The sequence below is a fragment of the Balaenoptera borealis genome, assembly GCF_965194805.1.
Source record: "Balaenoptera borealis genome assembly, chromosome: 3".
Classification (NCBI taxonomy): domain Eukaryota; kingdom Metazoa; phylum Chordata; class Mammalia; order Artiodactyla; family Balaenopteridae; genus Balaenoptera; species Balaenoptera borealis.
This window is the reverse complement of record NC_138866.1, coordinates 153,354,620-153,373,840: the sequence shown is the minus strand read 5'-3', so window position 1 is coordinate 153,373,840 and position 19,221 is coordinate 153,354,620. Positions and strand designations below refer to the sequence as shown.

Here is a 19,221-nt window from a genome sequence, read left to right as displayed (position 1 = left end):
CTAGGGACGTGACAAGTGGTGCTGCGTTCCCGTGGGTGTTGGGAGCGGGTCCTCTCTTTTACTACACAACGTATTGAAGTCACCGAGTGCATCTAAAGCAGAAACTTAAAAGGAGGACGCGACACCTCCTGTGGGCCCCTCAGAAATACAAAACAAAAAGTTTGGAGAAAGTTCATCGAGCTGACCAACGGCGATTTTCGGTTTCCCGCCCCGCCCCCCCCTCCGAGCCGCCCCACGCACCCCCACGCAACCCCCCACGCACCCCTTGGTGAAAGTTCTCGGGCTACCATTGGCTGTGGCTGGGGGTGGATCCGGAACCTGTTCGCTGCGGAACCTTCGGCTCGCGGCTGCAGTTGGGCGGGGTGCGTCTTTGTGGCGTGGTTTCCGGGCGGCTCTCCTCCTTTGCAGGCAGCGCTGTGTTCCGAGCGGCAGGCAGCCATGGCCCCGCGAGTGTGGCGTCGGCGGACCCTGGAAAGGTGCCTGAGGGAGGTCGGTAAAGCTACCGACCGCCCGGAATGCTTCCTCACGTAAGTGCTCGGAGCCCGGGCTCTGGTGCGGCTCAGGACTCGCGTGGGCGCGGGCTGCGGGTCCCCGGAGTAGGGGGAAGGCAAAGGGAAGGGGAGCTCCCTTTTCTTCAGATTTCAGGTAGTTTACGCTCCCCTAGCCTATCACACTTTTTTAGATGGTTAAGAGCTGTGTAGTGTGGATCTCCCAGTCGTGTGCTGTTGAAATCAAGCTAACTGGGTTATTACTGTTTCGAGGCCTCAGTTGCCGCACCCCCCCCCCCCCCCCCGCCAGACGCACCGGGTGGATTGCTCTTTTGTCCATGTGCTCCCAGAGCACCCAGTGCTTACTTACTCATCAGACTTAATTGCAAGTATTAACTTGTCGCTTATCTATCCACCCCACGACTTGAGCTTCTCGAGAGTTAAGGCTGTCTTTCGTCTCCCTTCCCAGCACGAGCTCGTGGTATTTTGTTGAAAGACTGTGAAAAGATCTAGGAAATTATGGCTCTCAGATTTATATTTGAAACCCGACCTTGAGGCTCACAGCAACTACAGCCATACACTCTCAGCATCTCAAATTTAGTATATCCAAAATGAACTGTTGGTTCTGTTTTCTCCCTGTCCTCTGCCCTCCCTGAGATCCTTTCCCCATGCTCACCACCTGCCTTCCCTATCACAGTGAGCAGCACCTCTGTCTTTCCAGTCCTTCAGACACGAAACTAAGCTACTTCCTTGATGTCTTCCTTTTTTCTCAGTTCTACATCCAGTTATTAGCAAATCCTGTCAGTTAGTTCTTCGAACTATACTATCCTGAATTTGACTATTTCTCACCATATTCACAGCTGTAATCCCAGCGCAGTTCTGCATCCTTTGCCCGGATGCCTGCATCAGCCTCCTGATCACCCTAATTTCATTCCTTTTCCTCGACAGGCCTTTTTTCCAAAGCATAAATTTAAATCATTTTGCTTCTCTGCTTAAAAACCTTCACTTCTAAAATGACAAACTCTTACGTCTGAGACCTTCACGATCTGTCTCCCACTCACCTCTCTAACCTTCCCTTCTGTCTCCTTCACCGCACTCCAGCCAAGCTGGGCTTTCTGCTCCTCAAACTCAACAAGTGCGTTTCTGTCTTAGGAAATTTGTTCTTGCTGTTTCTTCTGCCTGGAGTACATGTTTCCACAGCTTTGTAAGACTGTCTCCTTATAAATAGGTATCATCTCAGATGTCACATCCTCAGCGAGGTATTCTCTGACCACTCTTACCAAAGCAAGTGTTGACCATGGGCTGACTGAATGGAGTGGCCTGTAATATAGCAGAGTTGAGAATTTAAGGTTAAGATTCACTCTCTATCTTTAGGCAAATAGATCTGTCATGGTTTCCCTGTCTAAAATCCAGACAGCAGATTCACAGATACTTGGTTGACACCTTTTATATACTAATTTGGTTCTTTGGCAGGATAATACACTGTTGGGGGTCAGAATCTATACATACTTAAAATTGACATTTCATGTGCAGCAACCTGGATGGACCTAGAGAATATTATGCTTGGTGAAGTCAGTCAGAGAGACAGAGAAAGACAAATACTGTGTGTTATCACTTACATGGTGGGATCTAAAAAGTAATACAAATGAATGTATATAGCAGAACAGAAACAGACTCACAGATATAGAAAACAAAATGGTAGTTACCAGTTGTGTGGGGGAGCAAGTTAGGGGTGTGGGATTAAGAAATACCAACTACTATGCATAAAATAGATAAACAACAAGAATATATTGTATAGCAGCGGAATTGTCTTGGCCATTATTTTGAAATAACTTTTAATGGAGTATAATCAGTAAAAATACTGAATCACTGAAACTAATATAATATTATAAATCAGCCATACTTCAATTTTTTTAAAATTTGATTTTGCCCAAGAGTTGGGCTTTTTAAAAAAATTCTGAGTGCTGTGAAATTGTTACCTATAATTATAAATCTAATCTAATTCCTCCCTGCCCCCTTAATAGCATTCAAGATGAACTGGCATCAAAGTTTACTTCTTTAACAAAAGCACTTTATGACTTTAATAAAATACTAGAGAATGACAGGAAACGTGGAAGTCCTTTACAAAGACTGATGATAAATAATTTTGATGATGAGCAGATTTGGCAACAACTGGAATTGCAGAATGAACCAATTTTACAGTACTTCCAGAATGTAGTTAGTGAAACGATTAAAGATGAAGACATCAGTCTTCTCTCAGAGAATGAGGTGCAGGAGTGTGAAGAGGATGCCTCAGAGATGGAGGCCGGTGGCGAGGAGGACGTAGGACAAGATTTGGAAGAGGAGAAAGAGAAAGTGTCAGACCTGAGTGGTGATGATCCTGAAGAGGATGAGAGAGCTATAAGCTCAAGCAAATTGGATCTGAGGAAAAGCCCAGATTTCAGTGATGAGGACTCTGATCTTGACTTTGATATCAGCAAACTGGAACAGCAGAGCAAGGTGCAAAACAAAGTGCCTAGGAAACCAACAGAAAAGTCCATAGTAGATGATAAATTCTTCAAGCTCTCTGAAATGGAGAGCTTTTTAGAAAACATAGAAAAGGAAGAGGAACAAAAAGATGATGAAGAAGAGGAGGATATTGATTTTTTTGAAGATGTCGATTCCGATGAAGACGGAGGACTGTTTGGAAGTCAGGATCTTAAGGTAAAGTTTTGGGAGAGGACAGAGCATTCTTTCTGCCTCCTCAAATTAGATGGGGTTCTGTTTCTCCAGAAGAGGTTTAAAATACTTCAAAACTCACCAGGGCATAAGTGAAATATTTAGATCAGTTGAAAAAAAAAGACTGGAAAACTTAAACCAAAGTCATTGTTTCCTTATCACAGAATACTTGTTTTGTAGCTTCAGAACCACAGTCACACATGTTAGAGAGATTCAGAATTTTCCCTCAAACATGGATTTTCATCAAGCACTAGAAATAAGAGTGAAAGGAAGGCATTTGTATACTTTATTTAGGCAGGGATATTTTGGAAATAATTGTAGTTAGAAGATTTAGAGAGAAGAATATCATGCTCTATCTAATCAGTCATAAATCAATCTATACTGCCATTCAGTTTGTTGTGGTCTAATAGTTCTTAGGGTTTTATGGTAGCGTTTTTAGTTGCCAATTTCCCCTGTACAGTGTGCATACACATTTATGCATGATTTAATGTATTTTTCTATCCTTGGTTTAAGGTCTTAAAAGTATTTATGTTTTAGTCAGGTAAAAGTTCCAGAAACCTGAAGTACAAAGATTTCTTTGATCCAGTTGAAAGTGATGAAGACATAGCAAGTGTCCATGATGATGGTGATGAACTGGCTTCAAGTGAAGAGGAAGAAATTGCTGAAGAAGGAGAAGAAAGCTTTTCTGAGATGTGAGTATTTTGAATCCTTTACACTGTAAGCTGGAGGTACCCAATCCTATTTGTGTACTCCTAGTTGTCAGCTGTGATTGTCCTAAGAACTGGGATTCTCTAAGATCAGAGAGTAGATTCTCTAAGATCAGAGAATCTCAGGATAGCCAGAGGAAAGTCTCCAAATTTGAAGGGACGTCAGAGATGATCTAGTGCAGGTAAGCGTCACTGGCACTAGCACGCAAACCCTTCTTACCAGGAGCTCTGATTTGTTTTTTTGTGTCAGTAAAAATACCCTGTTGTTACTTAGGTGAGATAAGTTTGTATTATAGATTGATGAAAAATTTGTTTTCTGTATTTTGGACACTTTGTTCTGTTTCACCTAAATAATTCCTTCTGTTCCTTAGTAACTGAACGACTTTAGAAGTTCTGAATATTTAATTGCGTTAAGTCTACAAAAGAAGAACTTTAATTACTAAGTTTGTTTCTTTTTGTTTTTCTAATGGAAAGTGGTGTGTTTCCTTTCATAAGTGTTTTGGTCTTACAGGGATGAAGATAATGACCTTGAAGAAAGTGGAGACAGTAAACAACATGAAGAAACCTTGAAAAGAGTGACATTTGCTTTGCCAGATGATGAGGAAACTGAAGATACAAATGTCTTAAATGTACAGAAAGACTCTGATGAAGTCAAATCCTCTTTTGAAATAAGACAGGAAAAGGTAATAATTAGGAATTTTAAGGGATTTTTTCATATGCTTAACATGACTGTGGAAATCACAGACTACTAACTAATCTACCCTGTTTTGTTTTTTGTGGTTTTTTTGGTGGAACACTTAACTATCCTTAAAAAAAAAACCAAAACAAAAATCTTGCAGCCGCTTTCTGTAGCACACTGTATAGAGATAACCATGTGGGAAGCAACTAATTTGCAAAAATCAATGCTGCATTTCCCAACCTGTGGCTTTCAATCTGGGGCCCATCTGTAAAACTTGTTTCTTTTCTTTCTCCGTGCTGTCTTTATATCTGGGGCATGTTTTTCCTAACTAGCTGTCCTGTGAGCCTCTCCTGGTAACTGTTTCACCTGCTCTTAAGGATACTGCCTACCTCAAATGGCTTCTGCGAGTTGCCAAGTAGCCAGAATTTTAACTAATACCATCTCAAACACATCTTCCAAAGTCGATAAAAATTATTTCCTTGTGACAATTTCAGACGAACAAAATGTTATTTGAAAATAATAGATACAGCCTGGCTCCAAACATTTGGCTTTTATCATTTAACTATCTTAAAATTAGATCACACAATTCGAAGTGAGACTAGGCAAATAACCAAAGATACCAAGGATATCAAAAGAATCATTTTAAAAAGAGAATCTGGGGGGACTTCCTTGGTGGTCCAGCAGTTAAGACTCCACAGTTCCACTGCAGGGGTCGCGGGTTTGATCCCTGGTTGGGGAGCTAAGATCCCACATGCTGCATGGTGCAGCCAAAAAAAAAAGAGAATCTGAGTTAAATACATGATTGTCAGATTGTTCCCAGAAGAAAAAGTCTTAAGAAAAAAAAAAATTGAAAGAAAATATGAACTTTGTTCTTGAGTTAGTGTCCTTCCCTCCCCACACCCCTGCAAAAAAAAAAAGAGAAGCAGGTTTAGTTTTACTGGGGAATTATATCAAACCTTCAAGAAGTAGATAATTTAGTGCCGTTTGATTAGTTCCAACATATAAAGAGTAAAGCTTCCAGACTTTTCTTGTGAAGCTATTGTAACATGAATACCCAAACCTGACAAAGGTAACATTAAAACATGCACAGTCTCACTTACGAATATTGATGCAAAAATCCATAATAGCGCAATGAAAGAATAATGCTACCACAACCAAGTGGGTCTCATCTTGAATCAGGATTAGGAAATCTATGAATTTAATACTTGTTATAATAGGTTAAGGAGAAAAACCATATGGTCACCTCCATATATGTCAAAAATGACATTTAATAAAATTCAATATCCATTCCTAATTTTTTTTTTTTAACTTCTAGTGAAATACAAACACATCTAGCCAAAAGGTGCCATCATGCTTAATGGTAGAATTCTAGAAACATCCCTTTAAAATCAAGAATAAGACTATTCCCATTACCACTATTACTGTTTCCACTGTTACTTAAGATTCTTGTAGAAGTGTTATTTAGCCAGGACAACTACAAAAGAAAATGATAAGAGGTGAGAAAAACTGAAGTGAAAGCATTAATATTTGCAGAGAATACTAGAAAAACCAAGCAGATGAATTGAAAAGCTATTAGGAAAAATAATTCAGTAAGGTAGCTGAAAAGGCTGGCATTTTATACACTGTGAAGTCATTATAGATGCTGCCTTTTTAGAAGTCAGAGATAATTTGGATTGTGGGTGTGGAGTCAGGAGGGTCAGGCTCCATCAAATATTGATGTTCTAATAAAAAATTACTTAGTCTTGGAATGCTCTAATAATTAAAATTGATAGTGGCTTGTGAATAAATAGGTCGTTTGACTAGAACAGAGCCCAGAAATATACCCAAATGCTGCTGGGAGAAGTAAGTAAATTATAAACATGGCATTCCAAATCAGTGGGGGAAAGAGGTCATCCACAGCTCCTCATCCCACCTCGGGACGGGAATAGGAGGTCACTACTGGCATCATTAAAAGATGGCAAGGACAAAACAGAATTGCGTTCAGGAACAGTACATTTCTTGCTCTCCCACTGTTAAAAATATTAGTTGCTTTTACTCAACTATAAGTCTGGTTTTCTTCCCTAAACATGTAGTAACTCTTTTTGTCTCTTAGATGAATGAAAAAATTGCATCTTTGGAAAAACAGTTGTTGGAAAAGAAACCTTGGCAACTCCAAGGGGAAGTGACAGCACAGAAGCGGCCCGAGAACAGCCTCCTAGAAGAGACCCTGCACTTCGACCACGCCATCCGTGTGGGTGCGTGCAGCCACCGGGCTCCTGCAGCTGTTCGTGTCTGTGCCTTTTCTGTGGTTTTCATAGATGTGGAGTAATATTTCTTTTCCCCAAACTTTTTATTTTAAAAACTTGTAAACATATAGAAAAGTTGAAAAAATAGTACAGTGGACATATGAATGCCATTCAGCTGGATTCAATAGTTAAGTTTTGGCCATATTTGCTTTCTCATTTGAAAGTAAGTAGTCAATATCATGACACTTTAGTCCTAAGTACTTTTATTTTTTTCTAAGAACTAAGACATTCCCCTGTACAGCCACAATACCATTAATCTACCCAAGAATTACTAATATACTAGTGATGCCTAATGTATAGTCCGTAATCAGTCCTGCTAGTGATCTGCCTACAGCGCCTGCTGTCATTGTCCAGTGATTCCAGCCAGAACCCTGATTATCTCGTTGCATTCTTTCTTGTATCCGTTAAGTCAAAATGAATTTCTATTTTATTTAGTGCTAGAGAATGGAAAAGAGGGGGCAAGTCCCCAGGTGCATGGGTTAAAAGTGTTAGCATTTGCTACCGTATGTATTTTGTAGTTTTGTGGTTCTCAAATTGCAGGGAGCATCAGAAAGACTAGTTAAAACACACACAGGTATCCCTTTTTCTTCCTCACTTTCTGATTTAGGAGGTGTGGGGTGGGCCCAAGAATTCGCATTTCTAACACGTTCCCAGATGGGGGTGATGCTGCGGTTCAAGGACCACCCTTTTCGAACCACTGCTTAGTTTCTGTATACCTAATGAGTACATATCCTGTTTCCTTTAGCACCTGTGATCACAGAGGAAACCACTTTTCAACTAGAAGATATCATTAAGCAGAGGATAAAAGATCAGGTCAGTAAGAATGAAATTTAACTTAATTCAAAATTCACTGAAATGTTTAGAAATATGTAAGAATATTTTGGGAGTAGGAATAACACTCTTTATTTTCATAGAGTATTTGTTCTATCACTTCTTCACTTAAAAGCCCTAAGTCTACACCAGAAGTGTCTTTGGCCTTTGTTGTGTGGGTCACTGCCGTCACACAACAAAGACGGGTGTCGTGCCTGAGGAGAATGGGGTGACCAAAGAGTTTTTGTTTAAAACTAGATCTTATTTTGTAAACTTAGAGTAAAACTTGGGTACATGACACGTACACCAAGAGATGGCTTTTTTTTTTCTTTTAATGTTTATTTATTTGGCCGCATCGGGTCTTAGTTGTGGCATGCAGGATCTAGTTCCCTAAACAGGGATTGAACCCAGGCCCTCTGCATTGGGAGCGAGGAGTCTTAACCACTGGACCACGAGGGAAGTCCCGAGATGGCTTTATAACATGTGTTTGTTTGTTTAAAATGGGAAGGGTTTGAAGGATGGGTACTGTATGCAGAAAATCTTTAAATTTGAAATGAAGCAAACTCTTGTCTTGACTGTTGAGCAAACCACGATGAGAAATAGTGGAGTTCAAGTTGGTAACCAGGAGACAGACGTATTTAAAACAAAAAAGGGTACTTGAGTGATGCCCTCTCTGCATAATACTTACTGTGACTTGAGTAGTCATTTCAGATGGTGAAAATGACTTCCTTTTTGCTGCTGTTTGCTTTTGCTCACTCTGGAAAGATAATCAACATTCCAGTGGAAGATTCTTTTTTTTTTTTTTTTTTAAATTTATTTATTTATTTATTTTTGGCTGTGTTGGGTCTTTGTTGCAGCGCACAGGCTTCTCACTGCGGTGGCTTCTCTTGTTGCAGAGCACGGGCTCTAGGCGTGCGGGCTTCAGTAGTTGTGGCACACAGGCTTAGTTGCTCTGTGGCATGTGGGTTCTTCCCAGACCAGGGATCGAACCCGTGTCCCCTGCATTGGCAGGCGGATTCTTTTTTTTTTTAATTTATTTTATTTTATTATTTATTTATTTATTTTTGGCTGCGTTGGGTCTTCGTTGCTGCACGCAGGTTTTCTCCAGTTGCGGCGAGCTGGGGTTACTCTTCATTGCGGTGGCTTCTCTTGTTGCGGAGCACAGGCTCTAAGCCCGTGGGCTTCAGTAGTTTGGGCGCGTGGGCTCAGTAGTTGTGGCTTGCAGACTCTAGAGTGTGGGCTCAGTAGTTGTGGCGCATGGGCTAAGTTGCTCCGCAGCATGTGGGATCTTCCCTGACCAGGGGTCGAACCTGTGTCCTGGCAGGCAGATTCTTAACCACTGCACCACCAGGGAAGTCCGTCCAGAGGAAGATTCTTAAGGGAGCCTAGAAAGAAGTTACAGATTTTATCTGTCAATTTTTGTTATGTGTGTCTTTCATATTTTAGGCTTGGGATGATGTCGTACGTAAAGAAAAACCTAAAGAGGATGCATATGAGTATAAAAAGCGTTTAACACTGGACCATGAGAAGAGTAAGTTGAGCCTTGCTGAAATTTATGAACAGGAGTACATCAAACTCAACCAGGTAAGGATGCTGCTAAGGCAAAGCCGTTGTCTTTCAAGGAGGAGAGGTGGAGAACCACCTCTGCAGGTTCTGCCTGCTCGTCAAAATGTGTGAAATACCGAAGTCTTGAACTTTGGGGTCACCTTGTTTAGTGTGAGACAGAGCATGCTAGGAATAGAGGGGATGTAGTGTTCCCACTGAGTGTCAGGGGCAGAGGGGATTTGTTTTGCAGTTACTCATTGGTCACCTGATACTTTCACAGCTCATTATTTTTTTTTTTTTTTTTAAACATCTTTATTGAAGTAAAATTGCCTTACAATGGTGTGTTAGCTTCTGCTTTATAACAAAGTGAATCAGTTATACATATACAATATGTTCCCATTTCTCTTCCCTCTTGCATCTCCCTCCCTCCCACCCTCCCCATCCCACCCCTCTAGGTGGTCACAAAGCACAGAGCTGATCTCCCTGTGCTATGCAGCTGCTTCCACTAGCTATCTATTTTATGTTTGGTAGTGTATATATGTCCATGACACTCTCTCACTTTGTCACATCTCACCCCTCCCCCTCCCCATATCCTCAAGTCCATTCTCTAGTAGGTCTGTGTCTTTATTCCCATCTTGCCACTAGGTTCTTCATGGCCTTTTTTTTTTTTTTTTTCCTTAGATTCCGTATATATGTGTTAGCATACTGTATTTGTTTTTCTCTTTCTGACTTACTTCACTCTGTATGACAGACTCTAACTCCATCCACCTCATTACAAATACCTCCATTTCATTTCTTTTTATGGCTGAGTAATATTCCACTGTATATATGTGCCACATCTTCTTTATCCATTCATCTGTCGATGGACATTTAGGTTGCTTCCATGTCCTGGCTATTGTAAATAGAGCTGCAATGAACATTCACAGCTCATTATTAACTTTCCAGAAATTATGCTACAATTTAAAAACCATTTTTTATTTGTGCTTTAGAAGTTGTTGATAAATTTTATAAGATTATTTGTGAATTCCTTCGTGTATTTAGGTCTGGTGAGTTTTTGGTTGTTGTTTCTTTTTACTTAGAGTGTTAAAAAAATACTTATAGTTAAATAGGACAAAGTCATATTTCCAAAAATGTTGTATTCCCAGTATAACAAATTGAATTATTCCTTCACATTTGATTTGCTGGGAATGTGGTCAGTATGTGCCTGGGGATGAGGTGGCATTTTTATTCTGCAAGAGCATTTAAGATTCCATCCAGATTTTGTTAATTAATGCCACTTAGGCAGCACCAGCAGATAGGGCCCTAATGCCACTGTGAAGCTGAAGAACTGGAAGGATTGGAATTAAAATTTTTCCCCGCTGCCTTGCCACCCAAGGTGGTAGTTGAAGGGAGATGTGTACAACCTCAGTCAATGCTTAGTGAAAATCCAGCTACTATGAGGAGATTCAGTAAATACAGAAAGTATTTGGTAACCATGAGAGGTAAAAATGAAATTACGTAGCTCGTATCAGGTCTTTAAATGATAGTTTTATTTCTGTCTTGGACATCAGCAGCCAGTTCACAAGTTTTTGAGTGTGGACTCAATTTAGGCTAATCCTAGACTCATTCATTCCATTAAGAGTTAGTCTGGCAAGGATGATCTGAATTTCCTGAAGTTTGGCAGCTGCCCTGGAGGGAATAAGCAGAGTGCTGATAAACAGCATGTGAATGAACCTTAACCCTTAGATCTGTGTGTGTCAGGAAGATGCTGGATGTCAGATGCATTATTTCACAGATATAACCTGGGATGAGGGCAAAGGACATGGTTAGGATTTTAAAACGTGTTAAGTTTTTTTTTTTTAAATGGGCATGAAGTTGAGTTTTTAAAAATTTATTTATTTATTTATTTATTTATGGCTGTGTTGGGTCTTCATTTTTGTGCGAGGGCTTTCTCCAGTTGCGGCAAGTGGGGACCACTCTTCATCACGGTGTGCGGGCCTCTCACTATCGTGGCCTCTCTTGTTGCGGAGCACAGGCTCCAGACACGCAGGCTCAGTAATTGTGGCTCATGGGCCTAGTTGCTCCGCGGCATGTGGGATCTTCCCAGACCAGGGCTCGAACCCATGTCCCCTGCATTGGCAGGCAGATTCTCAACCACTGCGCCACCAAGGAAGCCCCTGTGTTAAGTTTAAGGAGTAAAAAGCAGTAGTATGTGCTTGGACATGGCTGGAAGGGGGCACTGACAGACACTGGACACACAGACCTGGGTGTGTCTCTGGCATTAGGGTAACCGGGGTAAAGAGCCAGTTGCTTCCCAGTGGTGAGTGGTAGTGGTGGTAGTGGTTTTTCATGGGTTCATCAATAAGTAACCAAACAAAAAATTTTGGCCTCTTAGAATAGCATTTTGGGCATGGGGAAAGAGAAGTATGAAATTTACCTTTTCTTAGTGGATTGAAAACTGCTGTCAATTTTTTCCAGTGTGATTTAATCAGAAAAAATCTTTAACAAATTACATATACATTTGTCCCTGCAATCCAAATGAATACTTGGATAATTTTACAAAATCTTCATTAACTCCTTAGTTTTGTTTTTTGCTTTGTTTCTTGTTTTTAATTGAGTTGTGATTCACATAACAAATTAACCATTTTAAAGAGGGCAGTTCAGGGGCATTCATGGTGTCGTGCCACCACTACCTGTATCTAATTCAAAAACATTTTCATCGCCCCAAAATGAAACCCCACACCCACTAAGCAGTTACTCCCGGTTACTCAGTCACCCTGCCCCTGACAGCCACCGATCTGCATTCAGTCTCTGTGGATTTACTTACTCTAGATATTTCATATAAATGGAGTCATACAACATGTGACCTTTTGTGTCTGATGCCTTTCATTTAGCTTAATGTTTCAGGATTGTGACGTGTCTGTAATTTATCCCCTTTTTTATAGCTGAATAGTGTTCTGTTGTGTGTGTACCACGATTTACTGATGCAGTCACCGGTTGATGAGCATTTGGGCTGTTTCTGCCTTTTGTGAATAATGCAGCCATGGACATGTGTGTCCATGTACTTGTTTGAGTACCTGCTTTAATTCCCTTGGGCATATACCTAAAAGTGGAATTGCTGCTCCTATGGTGATTCTCTGTTTAACTTTTGGAGGCACTGCCAGACTCGTTTCCACTGTGCCTGCACCATTTTACGTTCCCACCAGCACTGCCTAAGGGTTCCGGTCCGTCCGCAACCTGGACAATACTTGTTATTTTCTGTTTTGTTTCTTTTTAAATAGCCATCCTAGTGGGAGTAGTTTAGTTACTGACAGAAGTAAACATCAAGGGAACTAAATTGTACGTTCTAAATGTTAGTGGTATGGTTGCGACAGCTTCTCAAGTGCACGTCATGTTTCTTCTTGGGTGGGTGCTAGCGCCGCCCTGGTATTGGTGACTTCGATCTTGCCTTGGAATGTTTCTTTGGAGCTGAAGCCTGGCGACGAGAAACTGGTGATACTCTTATCGGCCTTGAGTGTTTTGTCCTGTGATACCTGTGACGCTGCTTAGTCTGATAATGTTGAACTTATTTCCTAAGCAAAAAACAGCAGAGGAAGAAAATCCAGAGCATGTAGAAATTCAGAAGATGATGGATTCCCTCTTCTTAAAATTGGATGCCCTCTCAAACTTCCATTTCATCCCTAAGCCGGTAAGTGTGTTTACATCTCAGTGAACAGGCAGAGCAGATGTGATTCCTCTTTGAGTTTTTGTGAGACTCGTGCTTTATTTGGTTTCAGGATACAAACCTGCAGGAATTCCCCATAAATTACAGGCAGGGCCTCCCATGAGGAAGGCTCGTGTCTGGTCCCATGACAGTTCTGGCTCCGCCCTGCTGGTCCCTGCCAGACCCTTGGCCTTAGCCACAGGGTCTCCTCATTTCCCACCCTTCTTCCTTGTCTGGTCTCTGGTTGCTTGTGTGATGGTCTTGGGAGCGGGTGTGGTGTCTGTCCCTGGCGTTTACTGAGCACCTGCCACCTGTCAGATCAGGTCTGTCATGTCCACTAACTCTTAACCCACAGAACCTGAGGCAGATACTACTCCTTCCAGTTTGCAGATGCGGACACCGAGGCTTCGGGGTGGGGGGTGAGCCCTAACTCCTGGGCCCTTGCTCCCCCCGCTGCGTGCTGTTCCCCCTCTGCCTCTGCGACCCCCGCCCAGACAGCTCAGCGCTCATCTGCTCCTCAGCTCCCTCCTGCTCACCAGCTTCTGCGAGCCTGCAAAACGTGCTGCACCAGCCTTCTGGCACTTGCTCACCCGTTGCCCCCTGGGGTCACTTGTGTCGTCTGGAAGTGGGATGTCGAGCGTCAAGGGCTAGTCCAGAGTCAGAGACCCGAGTCTGTCTGCCCCTCAGTGGCTTCGTGATGTAGGCAAATTGCCTAACGTTCTGTCTGTACAGAGGAGGTGGTAACCTCCGAGGTCCTTTCCGATCCTTTGATGGTCAGGTAACTTTTCCTGTGTGAGTATTTGGTCATCACCTGCTTCTTTGTTTTTGTTTAATCTTGGTGTCCTTTACATGATGGTACGTTTTTGGTGGTGGGGCCCATCTTGAGAGTCTCAGAGTGCTTGGTCTGACCGTGTATAGTGAGCAGGTGAAGAGAGGAGAGGGATGTCTCCACCTTCTCGGCCAGCAGGTCCTGCTGTGGAGAGGTCTTACTCATGTGGAGAATGCGATCCCTTCCCTCCTTACAAGGCCCCGTGGGACGTGACTCCTTCCCATCCCTCTGGTCCCCGTGGTTTGCTCCCCGGCCACCCTGGTCTCCTTCCTTCCCTCCAGGCCCTTCCCTCCGGGCTCTTCCATCTGTAGGGTCTCAGGTTTGACACCTCCTCTTCCCGCATCTGTCTCTGCCCTTCTCCCTCATAGCCCCGTGGCACAGGTGCGCTCATTGGTGGATGGTTCATTGCTCACTACTCGTCTTCAAGCCCCACAGTTGTGTTTTTTTTGCGGCTGTGTTCGTCACACCAGCCTGGAGCCGGCTATGGGGAAGTCCTCAGACATCCCTTGGAATCTTGGGCCACAGTATAAAAGCCTTTCTTATTTTTTTCCTTGTCAGAAATGTCATTTCTGGTCTGGCTTCCTCTTGATATTGCTTTTTTCGTATTCAGGTTGGTATTTCACAAGCCATCTCCGTGACTGTTAACCAGTCATCAGTCTCTGTTATTTTTTGGGTTGTCTCCATTTTCTCCATATTTCTCTTTAAATTGTGGAATGGAACACAGCGCTCCTAATAAGTAAATGAACAGCGGTCCAGGGGAGGAGATGATTTCTTTCACACTCTCACATTCTCCTCTTATTTAGAGTCCAGGACCCTTTCGTCTTCAGGGCTTGTTTTTGTTCCTTATGAAGGATCCTGGGGTGCATATCTGCCGAGTTAACTGGAACGTGGGCAGGACTGTGATGGGAAAGTGAGCTTGTGAGGCGGGCAGCGCTGTGCTTTGGGACAGAGCCCGGTCTCCTGGGGCTCAGTCTTGTGTTCGCTCAGGACACCTACTCTTTCCCACTTCATCCTTTACTCCGCTGCGGACCCCGTTGCCCCCGCATCGAGATGAGCAGGACTAGTGTACAGAGCAGTAGTGTAAGTCTTCCATGACACCGTGAGTGGGATGCAACCATGGTAATTTCTGAATCCCGTGGGCAGTTCTTTCAAGAATAAAAAAAAAACTAAACGACAAACAAATGGCCCTTCAGTTAGTGTTGTATTCTTTCCTCCTGTTTTTATAATTTGTAGGTTGTATTTATTTCAGTACTGTCTTCATTTTCCAAAACAACTTAGTATCATTTCATATTTCTCTTTATAACATCTGTTTTTAGTTGCTGGAACATGTTGTTCTGATAAGCACCTTTCCTAGCAGCTCTTTCCATGTATTTCTTATAGTGAGCTTTATTTCCTATAACCAAAGGCAAGATAACACTTACAGACACCAATAGATTCTGTTAAATGGTGGATAGGATTGTTTGAGAATATACACCTACATGGCAGGTGGAAATAATTTACTAACAGATGAAAGAACGTGTGTTTGAATATGGCAGACGTGTCCTGCAAAAGTATAGAAATAATCTCCATGAAGTATTGTATGTATTACACTTCAGTAGGTTCACAATTTAAATATTTTATGTGAGGACCACTTCTGACTTCCTGTTAAGTGTGTTGTCTCTTTTCTAGCCTGTTCCAGAGATTAAAGTTGTGTCGAATCTGCCAGCCGTCACCATGGAGGAGGTCGCCCCAGTGAGTGTCAGCGATGCAGCACTCCTGGCCCCAGAGGAAGTCAAGGTGAGAAGACAGTGTTGAAGCTTTAAATATCTGTTTATAAGTTGGTCGTTTATAGTCAGATCTCCATTTAAGCTTGAGCTTGTAGTCTTTATTCTAACATATCTCAGCAGTTTCCAAGTATAATCAAATTAATAATATAGAATATTCAAATATGAGTCTTCTGTAATCAGGTATTATTATGAGATACAGATTGAGAAATATTATAAAACTAATTGTAAATATCCAACATCAGTATCTTGTTATAATTCAGTTTGAATATTAGAAGTTTGAGGTTAATTAGATGTTAGCTTAGGTGTTAGGTTTAAAACAAACTGCATATATTTAGCAATCCTTTGATATTAATCAGCATTTCCCCCTTTGTGTTGTATCCATGTAATGCTTATCAGTAACAGCATTTGGATCTTGGAAGGAGTTGGACATACCACATGCAGGCTGTCCCTGCCTTGTGAGCATGGGAGCTCTCGCCTTGCACAGTAATGGTGGCTTCTGCCGGGGCCTCGGCCTCCTGGCGCCTGGCAGCACGGCCCTCCTTTTTTGTGCTCATTTGCTTTGCTCCGCCCACACTCACCCCTTCACAGCCTCTGCCACCTCTGCTAGGCTGGGCTGGCAGCAGAAGAGAAAAGGGAGGAAATGGACCCTCACCAGCTAGGTTTCCTGCCGTCAGCCCCCCATGGCTGCCAGCAGCTCAGAGCTGGGCTGCTGCGGGCAGGTCACTGCAGCCCCGGCTGGGGTCTCCGTGCTTCTCCAGGAGGGACAGCCTGACGCTCCTGCTCTCCAGGCTGCCTTTGTGAAGGAGTGTTGGGACTGAACTGTCGCCGTCAGAGAACGCAGCCTGGGTCTTAGAGAGCTGAGTGACCAGAGCCCTTCAGAGTGTAGGCGGGGATGCTCTCCTTCTCACACTCGGCCGTTGGTGTACAGCCCATCATCCACATTCCGTGGAGTTGCTTCTCTTCTAATTTCCTGAGTTGTTAGGTTAGATTAATGAGTGTGTTTATGGTTGTTTTTCAATAGGAGAAAAATAAAGCTGGAGATACAAAAACAGCTGCTGAGAAAACAGCTACAGACAAGAAACGAGAAAGGAGGAAAAAGAAATATCAAAAGCATTTGAAAATAAAGGAGAAAGAAAAGCGGAGAAGACTTCTTGAAAAGAGCAACCCAGACCGAGCAGGGAAATACACCAAAGCAATAGCTTCCGAGAAGTTAAAACAGCTGACCAAGACAGGCAAAGCTTCACTGTTAAAGGTGAGGATGGGGCAGGAAAGCTGCTGGAGGGGGAAGGGGGAGCGGATGGCAAGCTTTAGGTGATCTGGGTGGCGGAGTAACCGAGCCAGCCACTGCTGCCCACCTGCGGAGGGGAGGGGACGGGAGAGGCCGTGGGGACTGGCCGGGTTTCTAATGCAGGGTCCTCACGGTCACCTGACATTGTGAGACCATTGTTGCAGCGTAAAATGTATATAATATCTCTGCACTAACTGGTGTAAGTTTTCATAATCTTGTCTAGTTCTTTTTTATATTTATACTTTGATGCCCTGTTCTAATCATTTGGTTTTTTTCGTCTTTAAGCACACGTCTTACAACATGAACTTGTATTATTTTTAATTGCAGGATGAAGGTAAAGACAAAGCCTTAAAATCATCACAAGCATTCTTCTCTAAATTACAAGATCAAGTAAAAATGCAAATAAATGATGCAAAGAGAACAGAGAAGAAAAAGGAGAAAAAACAGGATATTTCTGTTCATAAATTAAAGCTGTAATAGATTTTGCATATAATGTAAATAGTAACATGTAAGCTTATATTCTGTCATTGTTCTGTTTTGTAATAAAATTTTGGAGAACTTTTCTTTGCATGGACGGCAGATGTTTGAGAAGAGCAAGCCTTCATCTGGGTATGTGGCGAGACCTCTCTTCCCAGACCCTCCCCACAGTGTGCCCACCCCAGGCCCGGCCGGTGAGGGAGTGGGCCTGCAGGCTGGGAACCCCATCACAGCCAGCTGTCCACAGCGGAGGTCCTCACGTGTCTTCAAGAGGCCTTGATTTTCTTCTCCCACTGCTCTGTCATCCTTTCACAGAACAGTGGGATTTCCATGTGTGTGCCTTACATTCTTCCCCTTAGGAAGTGATCTCATGTCATGTGAGAGGAGGTGAGCTTGCTGGGAGGACAGACTGGCGGTCCTCGGAGCCTTCCACAACCACCGGGTGCTCCCTGTCTCAACCTCCCACCCAGGGAAGACCACCTTTTGTCTGATAGGGTCTCACATTATGCTTTTTTAAAAAATTTATTTTATTATTTTATTTTATTTATTTATTGTTTCTGGCTGCGTTGGGTCTTTGTTGCTGCGCGCAGGCTTTTTCTCTGGTTGTGGCGTGTGGGGGCTACTCCTTGTTGCGGTGCACAGGCTTCTCATTGTGGCTTCTCTTGTTGTGGAGCACGGGCTCTAGGCACGCAGGCTTCAGTAGTTGTGGCATGTGGGCTCAGTAGTTGTAGCTCATGGGCTTTAGAGTGCAGGCTCAGTAGTTGTGGCGCACGGGCTTAGTTGCTCCGCGGCATGTGAGATCTTCCCAGACCAGGAATCGAACCCGTGTCCCCTGCAATGGCAGGCGGGTTCTCAACACTGCACCACCAGGGGAGCCCTCACATTATGCTTTTGGTAGAAATGCCTTAAGCCTCTACGTGGGTAGAGGATGAGAACAAAGCTGAAGCTGAAGCAGTAGCGAAAGCCCTTCTGTTTCATCATCAGCGGGACAGTCACAGCCGTCAGCAGCCTGCAGGTCTGTGGTCTGCGGTCCTGCTGACACAGGAGCTGGCCCCTCAGGGTGCCCCAGTCAGTACTGAACTGTCATTTATTTCAGGTCTTATTCAGGACACAGTTCTCTCCCCTCATGTGCCTTTGTCTTCTAAACAAAACAGTTGGAGTAACCACCTGGTCTCCCTCTAGCCTTAGTGAAAGTGTCAGGATTTTTAGTGGTGATTGGAGTGGCCCTAGGAGTTGCTATTTTCTTCCTAAAAACAGTTTGGGGACTTCCCTGGTGGTCCAGTGGCTAAGACTCCGCGCTCCCAATACAGGGGACCCGGGTTTGATCCCCGGTCAGGGAACTAGATCCCACATGCTGCAGCCGAAGATCCTGCATGCCAACGAAGATCCCGCGTGCCACAACTAAGACCTGATGCAGCCATATAAATAAATAAATATTTAAACAAAACAAAAAAGTTTTCCAGTTCCCACTCATGGCTAGCTTAGTTCTCTTTCCCTTGATTATTATTTTTTTAACTTTTATTGGAATATAGTTGATTTACAGTGTTGTGTGTGTTTCACATGTACAGCAAAGTGATTCAGTTACATATATGTGTATGTATATATTCTTTTTTTACATTCTCTTCCATTATAGGTTATTACAAAATACTGAGTATAGTTCCCTGTGCTATAGAGTAGGTCCTTGTTGGTTATCTATTTTATATATAGTAGTGTGTATATTTTAATCCCAAACTCCTAATGATTATTTGTTTCATAATAATTTGTCAGGATCAGGATGTTTGATCCTGGAGCGATGATTCATTTTTATCTGTCCAAGTTTGATACTTGCAGAGTAAAGTCACTTAATCTTCACATTTTCCCCCCACATCTGGGTGAGATATATCAATCCATTTGCTTCTTTAATATCACATTTGATATAAAGATTATGTTCATTCTAAATATTTGATT

General features: G+C 42.8%; 1 protein-coding gene across 2 annotated transcripts; it reads left to right on the top strand.

The window, feature by feature from the left end:
* The first annotated feature begins 351 nt into the window (after window positions 1-351).
* On the top strand, window positions 352-17,359 carry MPHOSPH10 (M-phase phosphoprotein 10). Of its 2 annotated transcripts, none has more exons than XM_082386359.1 (11): window positions 352-527; window positions 2,513-3,191; window positions 3,744-3,898; window positions 4,425-4,596; window positions 6,685-6,826; window positions 7,623-7,690; window positions 9,134-9,271; window positions 12,789-12,899; window positions 15,412-15,519; window positions 16,531-16,761; window positions 17,125-17,359. In XM_082386359.1, exons 1-11 carry the CDS (start codon window positions 439-441, stop codon window positions 17,272-17,274), a joined length of 2,043 nt encoding a protein of 680 aa, XP_082242485.1. In that variant the 5' UTR covers window positions 352-438; the 3' UTR covers window positions 17,275-17,359. The 2 variants fall into 2 exon arrangements, with proteins under 2 accessions (XP_082242485.1, XP_082242484.1); XM_082386358.1 differs by lacking the exon at window positions 352-527 and adding an exon at window positions 553-645.
* The last annotated feature ends 1,862 nt before the right edge of the window (window positions 17,360-19,221 follow it).